This window comes from Cynocephalus volans, chromosome 2 (assembly GCF_027409185.1).
Source record: "Cynocephalus volans isolate mCynVol1 chromosome 2, mCynVol1.pri, whole genome shotgun sequence".
NCBI lineage: Eukaryota > Metazoa > Chordata > Mammalia > Dermoptera > Cynocephalidae > Cynocephalus > Cynocephalus volans.
Genome location: NC_084461.1, coordinates 131,978,845 through 131,994,016, shown reverse-complemented (window position 1 = coordinate 131,994,016; position 15,172 = coordinate 131,978,845). Strand labels below are relative to the sequence as shown.

Below are 15,172 nucleotides of genomic sequence, written 5' to 3'. Positions count from 1 at the left end.
TAATCGCTGGGCACCTATCAGGTGTGAAGCACAGATCCCTCAGACTTTACACAACCCTACCAGATAAGTCATCTCCTTATCCCCATTTTTATGAATGAGGAAACTCAGGTTCGGAGCAGTGAGTCCCTTGACAAGGTCACATGGCTGGGCTTCTGCCCCAGGCATCTGATGCAGGAGCCCATGCCCCCGAGCCCCTGCCGCTCTGCCAGCAGCCATGTGAGGAGCCCAGAGCCAGATTGGGGAGGCGCCAGGGGTGGTGGACAATGTGGGCTCGGCCTCTTCAAGAGGAGCTCTGAGCAAGCCCTTACTCTTCAGAGAATTCTGACTTAGGTCCCCAGACTCAAGGACTGCTGGCTGGCAACTTACTAAGGGCACTCCTTGCTTGGCAGGCATAGAGGGGAATGCCAAACTCCTAGTAACATGGCATTCAGAGCTCTCGGTGACCAGACCTCAGTGCACCTCTGCAGCCTGGGATCCTGCATCACCTGTGCACACACTTGAGCTCCCAGACAGAATGGAGGGGTTCAGGACTCACCTGCCTCACTGCCCTTGCCCATGCTAGGCATTCTGCGTAGAAGCTCTCTTTGCATTTTCAAATCTTGCCTCTTTTTTCTACAGTCCAGCTCAAATACCACCCTGACCCTCCATGAAGCTCTTAACAGATTCCAGGTTCTGCTTCTTGCTAGCTAGAAGCGATCACTCCTTTCTCTGAATATTCATAGCCTTTCACCTGTACCACCAGCATAGGCAAGTGCTGTTTGGCCATCATCTATTCCCCCTTTGCTGCTGGTAGCAGAACCTTGCCTGGATTTTCCTTTGGAAGCCACCCTCTGCATTTGAGGTTACTGTGGGTCACAAGGGCTGCTCTCTGGCTCTAGGATTCAGATCCTCCTGACCTGTGATTGGTCAGAAATGGGAGTGTGACCCAAGGTGGCCCAATCAAAGGCAGGCATGAGACTTTCGCTGGAGTTGTTGGGAAAGAGTCCTCTTCTCTGCTAGGCTTGCTAAGCTGCTGAAATGAAAGCCTAGAGTTGCTGGTCATCTTCTTTGCTATCACTGGGAAGGGCCTGCTGGAGAATGAATCCAACAAAGAAGAAAGTAGAGCTAAGAGACAGAGACAGAGAAAGAGACAGATAGAGAGATAGAGAGACAGAAAGAGAGACACAGAGAGACAGAGAGACAAAGACTCCCAAAGTACTGATGAATCTTTAGGCCTCTGGATTCAGCCATACCTGAAGTCAGTGTGCTTCTGGGCTTCCTATTTCCACGAGTCAATAAACTCTCATTCTTGCTTTTAGGTGAGTTGGAGTTGGGTTTTCTGTCACTTATGATTGAGAAGGTGGTAAAGAATAAAACTTCTTCTGAGCTCTCTATCGCATAGCCCCCGGTGTCACAATTCTTCATGTACCCAGTCATCTTCCTTGGACAGCAGGTGTCTTGACAGCAGAACCACTCATGACCCAGCTTTACATGCTTACCACCTCCTGGCTTTGGGCCAGTGAATGGTAACAAGGATGTGTCTGGGGTCATAAGCATCAAGCCTGTGAGGGTCTGTGCTCATAGCTGCTTTTAGGTACTTGAGTTTATAAATGTGGCCTCAGGGCCTGGCAACAAGAGGAATTGTCTAATGCTGTGGTGTGTAGGTCATGGGGACTGACCCCTCTCTCCTGATAACTCGGTGTGTCCTCACGTCCTCTCATCTTAGTTAAATTCATTCAACAACCTTATTATGGACTCTGGGTCAGGCACTGTGCTAAGGTCAGGGGATACAGCAGTGACCAAAACAAAGCCCCTGTCCTGGCAGGGACAGACATTAAACACCATCACTGGAGCAAAGTACTCACTTCCCAAGCTTCAGTTTCCCATGGAGATAATACCTCGTGGGGGTGGTTATGGGGTTTAATGTGATAATCCTACAAAGCAGTTAATAAGTTCCTGGTATATAATAAAAACTCACTAAATGGTAATATGTTAAGACTGCAAAGTTAACACGGATAAATGTATATTTATAAATGTGGTAGGCTGCATGAAGGAAACAAACAGGGGGGCACTGTGAGGGCTGGCAGTGGGGGACTGCAGGTGGTGAGCAATGGTGTGAGCTGCATGTGAGCAGAGCACGTGGAGACCGAGACCAGGCTGAGGAAACACCACGGAGGGAGGGCTGGGTGGAAAGAGGCTGGGAAAGAGGCTGTTGTGGCCAAAGTGTGGCAGCCGATGGAAATGAAGGGCGGTGATGCTGGATATGCAGGCCAGGGCCAGAGGGGGCTGGCCTTGCAGAATGCAGAGGCCCAGGAAGCAGGGTGGGGAGGGGAGGAACCCACTTGCTGATGTACTCCCCGGTGAGGATGATGCTGCAGGTTTGACATTTGAAGCAGCTGACATGCCACTGCTTGTCCAGTGCCAGGAGTGACTGGCCGTGCTTGATCTCCTCCTTGCACCCAGCACAGTCTGCAAAGACAAGAGGACACTGCTAGCAAAACATTCTGGGCCCTGTTGACACCTCCCTACCCTCTGCCATCTCAGGACCAAGTCAAGGAAACTCCTCTCACAACACCAATTTTCTCCCAGCTGCTCCCACCCTGACACTGGCAGCTGCCCAGAGACTCTACCAGGTGAGAGAAAAGGGCACAGAAACCTTGGCTTCTCAACAAGGGGTCTTGATGTAGGGGAGAAAGAAAGACCTCCCTGCTTGTCATCCTGACCACTGCTCATCCTAAGGGGACCTTCACTGCTCTGGACCCTCCTCAAGTTGCTAACTAAGCTCATGCTACTCATTCTCCATGGTCTCGGCACCTGCAGCATCAGCGTTACTTGGTGCAGCCTCGCAGTCCCACCCAGACCTACTGAATTTTAACAAGGTCTCTGTACACAGTGAAGTTTGGGAAGCACCGCTCCTGGGGACAGGCTACATTTTTTCTCATCCTTAGGCTGTATGCTCAATGGCAAGGGCCATGCCTGTTCCCCTGCCTAGCACAGTGCTCGGCACATAGGAGGACTTCAGAGCACGCTTGCTGAGTATGAATAAGTACCCAGGCAGAGGACAGGATGTGCCTCAGCCACCCCTTCCCCAATGTGCTTATATACCACACATTAGCCTTCCCAGATATTAAGGATGAAGGAGCCTGATGAGACTGTCCCAAACAAGAAAGGTGCTCTCACTCCCCGTCACTGTCACCCTGGAATGTGCATTGGGGCCAACAGAATGCGGGTGGGCCCAGCGTTCTGCCTGTTGCTCAATGAAAGTCTGGGGAGGGCAGGAAATGGAGCCAGCCTCCAAGCTACTTCGGAGATGCTGGGAATTCAGGACTAGCTGACCAGATGGCCCACTTTGGGGGAGGAAAGTCATGGGGCAAAGTTTATCAGAGGACAAATCTCCCTGTTTGTGGCAGTAGACAAATGCACACTTGGGAGCCGTGAGGAGAAAAGAAACTGCATATGCTTTGGGGAAGCCTGGCTGAAAGCCCTCACGTCCATCTGGGAGCTAGTCCTGGGAGAGAAGACCATTTGTTTGCGTATCTAGGAAGGGCCAGGTGTCAGCAGGCTGTGGGCAGGGTCTAGGGTGCTGATGAAGTGTTTGTACAAGTTAAGTTGGTTCCCACAGTGACCCGCCTCTTGGCTGACGAGCGCCTTTCTAACATCCCTTAATAGAAGCTGAGGGCAGGGAGGTCCCTGATTGCAAAATGCTTCAGACAGGGGCTGGGAGAATGAAGAGTTTTGGGATTGATCTCTTTCTTTTTCTTTTCTCCTGGGATAAGTCTGTAAGTCTCCCTGTACCCCCTCTCCAATGGTCAAAGGCTTCAGAATGCAATGGTTTAGAGGAGTCAGGTACCCCCTTCTCTTTTAAAGACAGACAGGTGTCTGAAGTGACTTATTTAAGTTCAGCGATGAGGAACCTGAGCACTGCAGGCATCTGGCCAAGGTTTCCAGGCCACAAATACTGAACTTGTGTTTCTGTGGGCCTCGCTGACAGGGCTTAATAGTTCCATAGGGGTGCAGAGTTCACAGAGCATTTGGTCCAACGTCCCACCCAGGGCAGGAATCTACAGCATTCCAGACAGGTGGGCACCCATCTTCTGCATAAATTGCACCCAGGAGAGGGTGGCTTGCCCCTTCTTGAGGAAGTCCGCTCTGCCTCTGGACACTATGATTGTCACGACTGTCCTCTTTATTCAGAGCTGGGACCTGACTCCTTGTGACTCTGCCTATTCTTGTGCAACCAAGGGGAATCTACCTCTTTTCCTACATGACAGTTCCTTCAAATATTTAAAGACAACTATAGTTTCTCTCTCGTCCTTCATTTCTATCACTGCATGTTTCCTTGCTTGGTACAGTCATCCATGGATCAAATTCACTTGTGGATTCCATGGAGACAGATGTGTTATCAGCCAACATTCAATTCTCCACCTCTTATTAAGTAACACTTATTTAATAGCTGTATACTAGTAATGAGTCTCATCTCTCTAAGTTTCAGTGATACATCTGAGATGAACTCAGCACCTTGAGTTAACATTTAGGAGACAGTACAGTGCCATGGTTAGAGTGGGTGGTGAGAAGCTGGCCTTGGGGAGAATCCCAGCTCCCCCACTTACTAGGTGTATGATCTCTAAGTCCCAGCTTCCTCTTCTGAATATCGTCCTTACAGCAATGGTGTGAAGGTTAATCAAAATCAGACCTATCAGGCCTTAGCACAATGCTTGGCATATATGTGCCCAATAAGTGATTACTGTCATTATTATTTCACATTCTGTGGTTTTAACCCATATTCTGTGCATTACCCAATCTCTGATCTGAAGCTAGAAGCAATATTCCTGTTGTTGGGAGGCCCTGCTGATTCCTCCCAAGAATTCTGGGTTTTTCTTTTCATGTTATTTTGCTGGTCCTCCATTGATCGGCTTCATATTTATCAGGAACTTTTTCTTACTCTTCTTCCTCCTTTCACTCTTTACCACAGGTGGAGCCTCAAGCACCCTATCCAGGAGCCCATGGGTCTGGTGTAGTAAGCAGGGTCAGGAAAGCCATATCTTGTACTGAGTTGGTCTCTGCAGAGTCAGCTCTCCACTCCTCATATGTCCCTCTCTATTCCAAAATTACAATCTTCAGCTGGCAGAAAGTGTGACGCCACCCCCTGTTCCTCCCCAATCCTTCAGTTTATTATTGAGGTCACTAAGGACCCTAGACAGCTATTTTTAGTTTCCTTGACTGTGTCATTTATTCCACTTAGATCAGCAAAAATGAGTGGCGTTTGTGAGTCATAGCAACCTTCCCATCTTGTTTTAGGAAACTAATCCAGGAAGGCACGACCCTTCCCAATTAGCAAGTCATGTCTCTGGTATAGGGGTCTTAAGAGAATAGGTTCCAGAGGCAGACTGCCTGGTCTCACACCCTACTTCCATCACTTACTATCTGTGTGATTCTTAGAAAGTCATTTAAGCTCTTGGAGTGTTGGTTTTCTCATCTGTAAAACAGTTATTCCTTAAATTGGGAAGAAATGGAGTTTAATTTACCCTTAGTGATATTACTGGAATGGGGAACAGCTGAATATATGCTATAAACAATTGGCTTTCATAGTCCAAGGAGTTCTAGAGAGGCAGTAGAATATAGAGTTTAGAAGGTTTGGCTCTCTGGTCAGATTTCTGAGTTAGAATCCTGGCTGTACACATAGTAGTTATACAACCTTAGAGAATTTGTTTAATGTATGTTTAAACAGTTTTCTCAATGGTAAAAGGGATAATAATGCTTTGAGGGGTTGTTAAATAAAATATCTACATGAAGTAGCATTCAACATATCTTAGTTAAATATTATCGAGAAATATGTTGAAATTATCTTTTGAAATTTAAAAAATGTAAGGCCTTATTTCTTGATCTCTTAAGACATACATTTGTTTCTCTGAATTTTTTCTTTCAAGAATGCTTTTGGGAAGTTAAGTTAATGCTTCCAACTGTATCCTTATGTGTTATTTCCTATCCAGCTCTGATGATAACTCATCAGTTTCTACTCTGGAAAATAAATCTTATTTTCTCTTTTCTAAAAAATAAAAATAAAACAGTTACTTTTATCTCCTTCATGGAGCTGTTGCAATGACTAAATGAGATATTATGTATAGAACACTCAGCACATTGCCTACCAATAGCAATAGTCAATCAATGCTAGCAGTGGTGGGGATGGTGTTGGTGTTGGTGACAGTGCTGGTGGGGGTAGTAGTATTGGTAGTGTTGGTAGTGATGATGGTAGCAATGATGCTGATGGTGGTGGTGGTGATGATGACTATGGTGATATGACAGTGCTGGTAGTGGTGGTGATGGGAGTGATGGTTATGTGTGTGGTGATAGTGATGCTGCTACTGCTGCTGATTCTTCTCAGTGAGGTTTGTATAGTGCCTGGCAATAATAACAGTCAATCAGTGTTAGTGGTGATGGTGGTTCTTGTGGTGATGATGGTGATGGTGGTGGTGGTGCTTCTGTTGCTGCTGATTCTTCTCAGTGAGATCTGTGAAGAAACATTTCTTCCTCTTGTAATAAGTAACAAGATTCCTTTTCTCTTGGAAGTTCCTGAGTATTTTTGGTCTCTTTTTAGTAGACACTGCTCCTGATTTTCCAGAATATACTTATTGGCCCTCCAGGGATTAAAGTTCACACACTTGTAGCTTAAAAAAATACCAAGTTTTTCATCCTTCTTTTCCTTTTCCGTGATATATTCTTTTTCTTAGCAATCTCTTGAATCTGGCTTTTGGTCCCTCCATCCCTTGGGAACTCAGAAGACCTTCCAGTATCCACTTAGTCAGGATGCTACCTTGCATTTGCATCCTGAACGGTGACCACCTTTGGAGAAAATACTTCTATAAGACATATGCACTGGGGCCGAACCCGTGGCGCACTTGGTAGAGTGCTGCGCTGGGAGCGTGGCGACGCTCCCGCCGCGGGTTCGGATCCTATATAGGACTGACCGGTGCACTCACTGGCTGAGTGCCGGTCACGAGAAAACGACAAAAAAAAAAAAAAAAAAAAAAAAAAAAAGACATATGCACTGAAGATCTACGGGTTGATGTCTTTACTTGGTAAAGACAGCAATGAGATGGAAGCCACCTTGAGATGGAAACCTGCTCAGAGCAGCAAACTGGTCATAAGCATCACCAAGGTAGCCAGATAAGCCATAATTGTGTATACTCCTCCTGGAAACTGCCCATGTGCTCATTCACTCCTCTTTACTCACTTTCCCCACTTTTCCTCACTTTCCTCTACCTCCTTATCTTCCAAATTATGGCGGAGACATTTAGAAACCTCTCCTCAGAACATGCTCACATGCTAGACTCCCACACTCAGCTGAGGAAATCTCCCACTCAGAGATCCCAATGTACTCAGTAACAATTGATACAACCCGAGAGAAATAACGGATTCAGGCATCTTATTCTCAGTCCTCCTCTGGTGTGCTTTCTACATTAAACCTCCATGCTAATATCATCCCTCACTCTATATTAATAAGGCATTTTACAGCATATTCTAGTTTGATTCCTGTACTAATACATTTGCTTTCCACAACACTCCTGTGAGGAAGAGTAAGACATTCCATCTCTTTCACAGCTGGGTAAATTGAGTCTCAGGGAGACCGCGCGACTGCTCTGTAGCATGCACAAGGTTGGAAGCCTCCTGACTCAAGCTTGCCTTTCTCCCTACTGCTTCACACGTGGCCCTGCAGGTCTCTGGGCTCCTTGGCAGCATCAGCCACAGGGCCAGAGGCCTGCATCCCAGAATCCTAGTCTTTCTGTTCTTCTGGATTATGCTTCCGAGGAGTTATGAAGGACAGCAGCATGTGCACTCAACCACCTGAGATGGAAACCTACTCAGAGCAGCAAACTACTTAGGAGCATCACCAAGGACGTCCAAGGAGGGGCTCTGCACATTCCAGGAACAGATCCATTGACTGAAAGGGAAGGAGGGCAAGGGAGGGAGCCTTCCTGCTCCCTTTCTCCTCAGCTCACCACAGCTGCATGGGCTGTAATGGAGCCCCTGGGAGCTGAGTCTTGCTGACTCGGGGTGTTCTCTGCTCAGCCCCTGGGTTGGATGCAGGCCTGGCATGCTGACTTGGCTGGTGCCGTGGCCAACAGCCCCCTGCACCCGCACAGTGAGGCAGCACAGCAGGCTAATGGGTTTTCATTGATTGTCTCCATGAGGCTAGCGAGAGTGTCATATAACATGAAAGAGCACTGGAGCCTAGCGTGGCTGACGGAGACCCCGGGAGCCGGTCTGTGTGTGTGTGGGTGCATGAAGTCACAGCCCGACAAGGGCGTCTAGAAACAGGGATTTCGAAGTTTTATCACTAGGCACACATTAGTGGAATGGACATTCCAAGCAATAGTATGACTTTTACGAGGTACATCCTTGATCCTCAGTTTCCCCCCAGATCTGTGGTTTGGTGACAAAACATAACATTTACCAAGGCATGGCAAGTATCCCCCTCATCCCTAGACACTGGTTCTCAATCTCAGCCCATGAGTCACTCTGGAAGCTTACTAAGAATGTCGATACCTAAGTTCCATCCCTGGAGGTCCAAGGTGAGCCCCAAATTTGCATGTTTACAAGTCCCATGATGAAGCTGGTGCAGCGGTCCATGGAACACACTCAAAGAAATACCAGCACAGCCTTTGTGGTTTGCTCCCTTCCCCTTTTGTAAGACATGTCTGCAAATTCTTTCTCAGTGGAGTTTGGAAAAATCGAGAATCACTGGTGACAGAACACTTGATCAGCCCTGTTGGGGTACCCTTGGGACATACGATAAGGAATGTGGCTCATCCCAGAAGAGACCCACCCAAGTGGCCAGTCTGTGGCACTGGCCATCAGTGTGTATAGGCTGGCAGCTTGTCTTCCCTGCACTGTGCTTGTGAAGCTTGTAAGTCTGGGCCATATGCCAACTGGGTAATGCTGCAGGAGTCCTCCAGGGTGGGAACCTCCCCCACTTTCCTCCAGGCCTGGGGAGCAGCTGACAGTGCCAGGACAGGGGAGCTGCAGACAGGGAGGTGCTCAGTGGGGAGGACTCACGGCTTGGTCCGCGGATCTTGATGGGCTTACTGCTGGTCATGGACTGAGAGCAAGTCTGGCAAACACATTCTTTACCACTGAAGGTCACCTTGTCTCCAATAGGGAAAGGCTTCCTGCAAGGCAGATGAGGGGGAAAGTTAATACCAGCTTTTTTTAAGGGATTCCACGGCTGTTGGTGGCCTGACAACACAAGTTTTTCCCTCTTCCTGGAAGGACTTTTCTCATCCCAGCCTGACCTATCCCTGTTTGTGAAGAACTCATTCAACTCCCAAACTTACCAAAATATCTTCCTTTCACTATCCAGACATTTCTCAGAACCCCCATCCCAAGAGGAAGTTTATAAGTCCACAAATAACCTCTTCCTCTCCTTCTCTGTATTTGTGCAGTTTCCACTGCTCAAGGGTCTCAAGCTTGTACATGTCCTGCCTCCCCAGCTAAATGGTAAAACTGTATACAGAATCCCAGCACTGCCAATCCCACTCTTTAGCGCTTGCTTATGCAGTGGGGACACCTATTAATGGACTCTGAGCATAACCCCTGACACAGGCTTCTTGTATTAACAATGTGGGCCAATGTGGGAATGCTGGGGAGGGTCAGGGGAGCCATGTTCACATCAAGGCCCAGCCACTAACTCATGGTAAAAAGATATGGCGTGACCTTGGGGAGTCACCTCATTTCTATGGGGCTTGACAAAAACATCACCTTGTACCATATGGACGCTCTGTGCTAACTTCAAAGGTCTGGGATTTCAGAACCCAGGACTCAGGTTTTAAGAGATGGATAAATGAATGAGCTCTACTGGGTGATTATATTTCCTTATATACTCTCTCATTTAGTCTCAATCAGAAACTCTAGTCAATTACTTTAACTGGTAACTAACTGGTGATAATTTTATAAGAAGAATTAATCTATAAAGTCCTTTCCCAAATAAAAACTACACATATTCTCTAATCATGCTTTACTTATGACTTAACCAGAGCTGTCCATTAAATTTTAATGTACTTGTGGGAAGGGCTGAGGTTTTTTTCATTTTTTTCATCACCTTAATGTGGTGCTTGGCATACAGTGGACCCTTAATGTACATTTGCTAAATTAACAAGTGATTGAGAAGCTGGGGGTGGGGAGGGGGCAGGGACCAACTCTCCATCTCTGGAGATGTCTTGAGAGAGGTTAAATGATTATGATTATGATAATTAAAGGAATAATAAAAACAGACACACCTACACACCAGTTACTGAGGTAAGGTCTTTGCACATACCATCTCATTGATTTTCAAGAAAATCCAATGAGGTTGGAATGGTTTTGACTCTCATTTCACTGATGGAGAAACTGAGGCTTATAGAGGCAGGGCCACTTCCCAGGGTTGCTCTGCCATCATGAGGTGGTGCTGTGATGGTGGAAAAAGTCTACAAGCAGATATCCCGGCACCACCTGTGGGTGAGCTGTGGGAACCCAGGCTAGATCTGTGGTTTCCAAACTGAGTTCTGAGATACCGGGGTACTCAGTGGTTCCTCTGGGGAATTTTCAATGGGAAATGGGAAGCTGAGTGTGGTGGCTTGGAACCTCACCCTGCACAAGACAAACTAGTGTTTTATATTAGATCACATTTGATAAAAAGGATTCAGCTGCTAAAAGGTTTGAAACCCACTGGCCTGTAAGATCTTTCCACCCCTGAGATTCTAGAAATCCAAGTGTCCAGCTTACGTCCTGTAAACCCCCAAACTGCCATGTCTTCCTTTTTCTGGGGGCTCATGCAGAGGGTCCTAGGCCCTGCTGGCCACCTGCTCACCTGCACAAGCTGCACACGAAGCAATTGGGGTGGTAAGTGCGGCCCAGGGCGGAGATGACCTCGCCTGTGATGAAGTCCCGGCAGCTGTCACAGCGGGTGCCGTAGAGTTGCTGGTAGTCGTGGGTGCAGATGTACTCCTGGTTCTTGAAGAAGAAGCCTGCCTGTGCCAGGCCACAGCCACACACTTGGGGAAACAAGGAGGGAAACAAGGACAGGTTGAGTCCAGGGAGAGTCTGCAAGCACGAGGTCCTTGTTGGGAGAAAGGCAGGTGGTCAGAGAATGGTGGCACATCAGACCTCACGGGCCTTTGGGGAGAATATTCCTTGAAGTATGGCCTGTAGACCATCAGAATCACCTGGGAACTTCTTAAGATATAGATGCCTGGGCCTGAATCAGACTCCCTGGGGCTGGGGCCCAGGCATTTGCACTTTAACACACTCCCCAGCTGATTGTGATGCATGCTGACGGAGAAACACCGATGTTGTACAAGCCTCAATACATGAATGAAAAGTTCAAGGCCATGTGGCTCATGCAATGCTACACAGCTGCTGTATCCTGAATTTGATAAAAGAATTATTCAGTTAAATATTTCCTGGGCACTTCCTATGTGAATCACACCATGCCAGGTGAAGAGCAGTGTGGGACCCATATGCTCCAAATCTCAAACTGGAGATAATTTAGGGTGGCAATGAGATGAATGATTTGATGTCTATAATCTGTGCTCACCATGGCCATAAAGGGTGGGTCTGTTCTCAGGCATGAATGATAAAACACAATTCCTGAACTGCAAAGAGCTAAAAATGTATGCAGAGAGAAGACCTTATAGAAACACACTATGTATCATGGATAATTGGCCACAAAACTGGTGCAGGCAGCAAGTGCTGTGGAGGAGTGGGGAGAAAGAAGGAAGTCCTGTCAACAGTGAGGGATCATGGGAGGCTTCTTGGAGGAGGTGGCATCTGAGCTGAACATTGAAGGAACAGGATGAGCCAAAGCACAGAGGCAAAAAGTTGCAAGTGATACTTGTGTGGAGGCTGGGGTAAAGGTGGTGTTTGCAGGGCATGGAAGGAAGTAACACAGGAAAAGACTGTTCAGACCAGATGGAGGAAGGCCTGAATCCAATTTAAGAAGTTTAGTCTTCATGGTATACTGAGTAGCCCCAGGTATTTTTTTCCCCAGTTTAAAAATGTTTTTAAAAGTTATTTTGAAGGGCTGACCCCATGGCTCACTCAGGAGAGTGCGGCGCTGGGAGTGCTGCTGCACTCCCGCTGCGGGTTCGGATCCTATATAGGGATGGCCGGTGCACTCACTGGCTGAGCGTGGTGCGGGCAACACCAAGCCGAGGGTTGCGATCCCCTAACCGGTCACAAAAAAAAAAAAAAAAAAAAAAATTATTTTGAAATGTCTCAAACATATGCAAGGGTGAAGAGAAGATTATGATTCCCCATCACCTGGCTGCAAAAAGGATCAATTGCACTGATGGCTTTTGAATAGAGACGCACTCCTTGCGGATAATAGGGAGACATATAGGACAGATAATAAAAGAATGAGTGGATTTATAGGTATCTGAACAACTGAATCACGTGGGATCCACTCTCACCCAAGGACGTATAAATATGGGAAATAAGATTTTCCTATAAGGAGTTAAGTTATGAAATCAACACATAATGGGCAGAACAGACAGAGGCAGAATTTCTTCCAGGGCAATGAATGGCTCTCAGAGCCACCAGATCTGCAGTAACCCACTGTGTGTATTGGTCCCGCTAAAGAGGGGATGGGCCTGCCAGGAAGGAGGCTGGTCCGCAATCAAAGGAAGGCACCTGGGTTGCCCACTCAGACACTGTGACCAGTTCCCCTTGTTCCACATTTGTATTTGCCAAGTGACTTCTGATAGTTTGGCTTTCCACATAGATTAACTGTGGGAGAGAAGGAGCTGGCCAAACCAATGTGAACTAGTCCAACGGGGCGTTACACCTCTTGTTTACATTAGTAAACAGGCACTGCAGTTTTATACATCAGCTTCCTGAGGACTTGGTCAGTATGAGTCATTTTCTCAAGAGTGACCCATGGTGGAGAAACCAACAAGGCAGTTCCCAAGCCTGTAAGTCTGAAGAGCCAGCCTGGAACCAGGTAACAACACTCCAGTAAATGCTACTTCATCTTTAATAGGGAAAGTCGTTCTGCGAAGCAGCCAGATTAAATATAGGAGAGACTTCCAGGTGAATGCCAGAATTATTTCGCAAGTCTTTGTTTACCTTTGTAGGCCAGAGGCAGGCCTACAAGGCCAGGCTGAGTGAGGAAGGGGTGGCTCCAGAGGTCACAGCACCGGGGGAAACAGCACAGGACAGTGGGAGAGGTAGTTGTCTGGAACTCAGACCACCTGGGCTCTGGTCTCGTCACTGCCACTAAGTCTCTGGATGACAGTAAATTGACACTCTCTTCTTTGGGACCTCTGTTCACTTATATGCAAAATGAAGAGGCTGAGCTTTTCTTCTAGAACTGACATCTTATCAGTCTATGAGAGTTTTCTTCAGGGCTTACCATGTACCTAAACACTTAGAAGTCAGTGTGAACTGTGGCTCGTGGCCCTGACGCCACCCCTGTGGAAAGGCAGGGTGGAAGGTGGAGGTGGTGGGAGGAGGGGAAGGGCTCATCTTCCACCAGGCATCATGGAAATTCATCACATCAGACAATGCCTGGTCAAGGGCAGGCAAAACCAGAGTACACGCTGTTCTGGGGTGTGCAGGTGGTGGATCGATTGACTTCATGGCTGTGGAATTAGTCGGGTCATGGCCTATGACCTTATTGGAAACAGCTGCTGTTTTTTTCCCATCATTTCTCTCCTTTGTTTCCCTTGCCAACTCCACCCCCAGAGCCATCTCTCCCAGTGGAGAAGGCCAGGAGGCCATAAGAAAACTGGGAACAATCGGTTCCTCCATTTCCCCCAAGGAGTTGAAGGAGGAAGTTTTTGGTAGAAAGGATGTAAGGGTAGATAAGAATCTCAGGGGTTCCTGGAAACACAGTGGGGAACACAGGGATGGAAGGCAAGCTGGACCTGCATGACAGATGTATTTGAGGCGGAGCACAGCCATACATTCAAATAACAGGAAAGGCCACGTAGGGGGTCTGTAGAATGGAATTGATGTGGAATTAATACACACGGGGCAGTCATTATTCTGTGAATTAAAAAAGTCAAATCTATTAATTTTTTAAAAAGCAGATTTTATGATTTAACAATGGGACAGAATATGCAGAATTAGAACATGTTTGAGCAAATCCAGAATGAATGCTCACTGTGAATATAATGACTAGAAGGAGGTCTTGCACACAGCCCTGGTATGTGTCAGTGGAGAATGGACCGTTTTCCAGATTACTGGACCTTTGTCCACAGTCCTGTTCTAGCACTCAGGTGCTGTGTGACTTTGGAAAAGTTACCTCACCTCTCTGGGGCTCATTTGTAAAATGAGGAGGCTGGGTGGTAACTGAGGACACATGTAGATCTGAGAGTCCAGGATTCTGCCATATAATTTTGTCGATTTTCACCTGTTCAAAGGAGACTGGATTTTACGAAATCTCAAATCAAAGAGTTAGAAGGGTCTCTGAGGGTGACATAATTCATTATTTAAGACATTTTAATTGTGAAATATACATAGAGAAAATGTATAAAATACACCCCCATGTACTCACACACCCATGTACTCACTACTGAGTTTATAAAATAGAACATTGCCAGCACCTTAGAAATCTGTTTGCCTCTCCCTAAAGCACCCCCTTCCCACACTGTTTCTAAATCGTGTGTTTATCATTCCCTAATTTTTCTTTACGGTTTTACCACCTATGATGTATCCATAAACAATGCCTTGTTTAGTTTGGCCCGTTTTGAACTTTATGTTGATTATGTTTTGAGATTCATCCATGTTGATGTATGTAACTGCAGTTCATTCATTTCCACTGCTGCGTTCATATTCCATTGCCTGAATACATCACCATTGATCTACTCCACTGCTGAAGGACATTTCAGCTGCTTTCAGTTTTTTGCTTTAATGAAAATGCTGCTATGAACATTCCTGTATTTGTGCAGTGATGTCTCACTGTTTTCCTGAGTTCTTCCTATTTACATTCCCGACAGCAGTTCCCACGTATCCATATCATCACTAGTACTTAGTAACATCTACTTCTTATAGGTAGTCAACATGGTGGATGTGAAATATCTTATTGTGATTTTAAATTTCATCTCCCTGATTATTAATGAAACTGAGAATCTTTTCATATGTTTATGGGCCTTTCATATTTTCTCTATTGTAAAATGCTTGCTGATGGCTTTTGCTCATTTTCTTTTCTTTTTTTTTT

General features: G+C 46.6%; 1 protein-coding gene across 1 annotated transcript in view; it reads right to left on the bottom strand.

Annotated features, from left to right (window-relative positions):
• The window catches only part of ABLIM3 (actin binding LIM protein family member 3), a 122,364-nt gene that overhangs the window by 54,046 nt on the left and 53,146 nt on the right, over positions 1 to 15,172 (bottom strand). The window contains exons 3-5 of the mRNA XM_063082889.1: positions 10,823 to 11,006; positions 9,034 to 9,146; positions 2,322 to 2,448 (exon numbers count right to left, since the gene is read on the bottom strand). Coding sequence (XP_062938959.1) covers positions 2,322 to 2,448; positions 9,034 to 9,146; positions 10,823 to 11,006 — 424 coding nt within the window. The remainder of the gene's footprint in view (positions 1 to 2,321; positions 2,449 to 9,033; positions 9,147 to 10,822; positions 11,007 to 15,172) is intronic.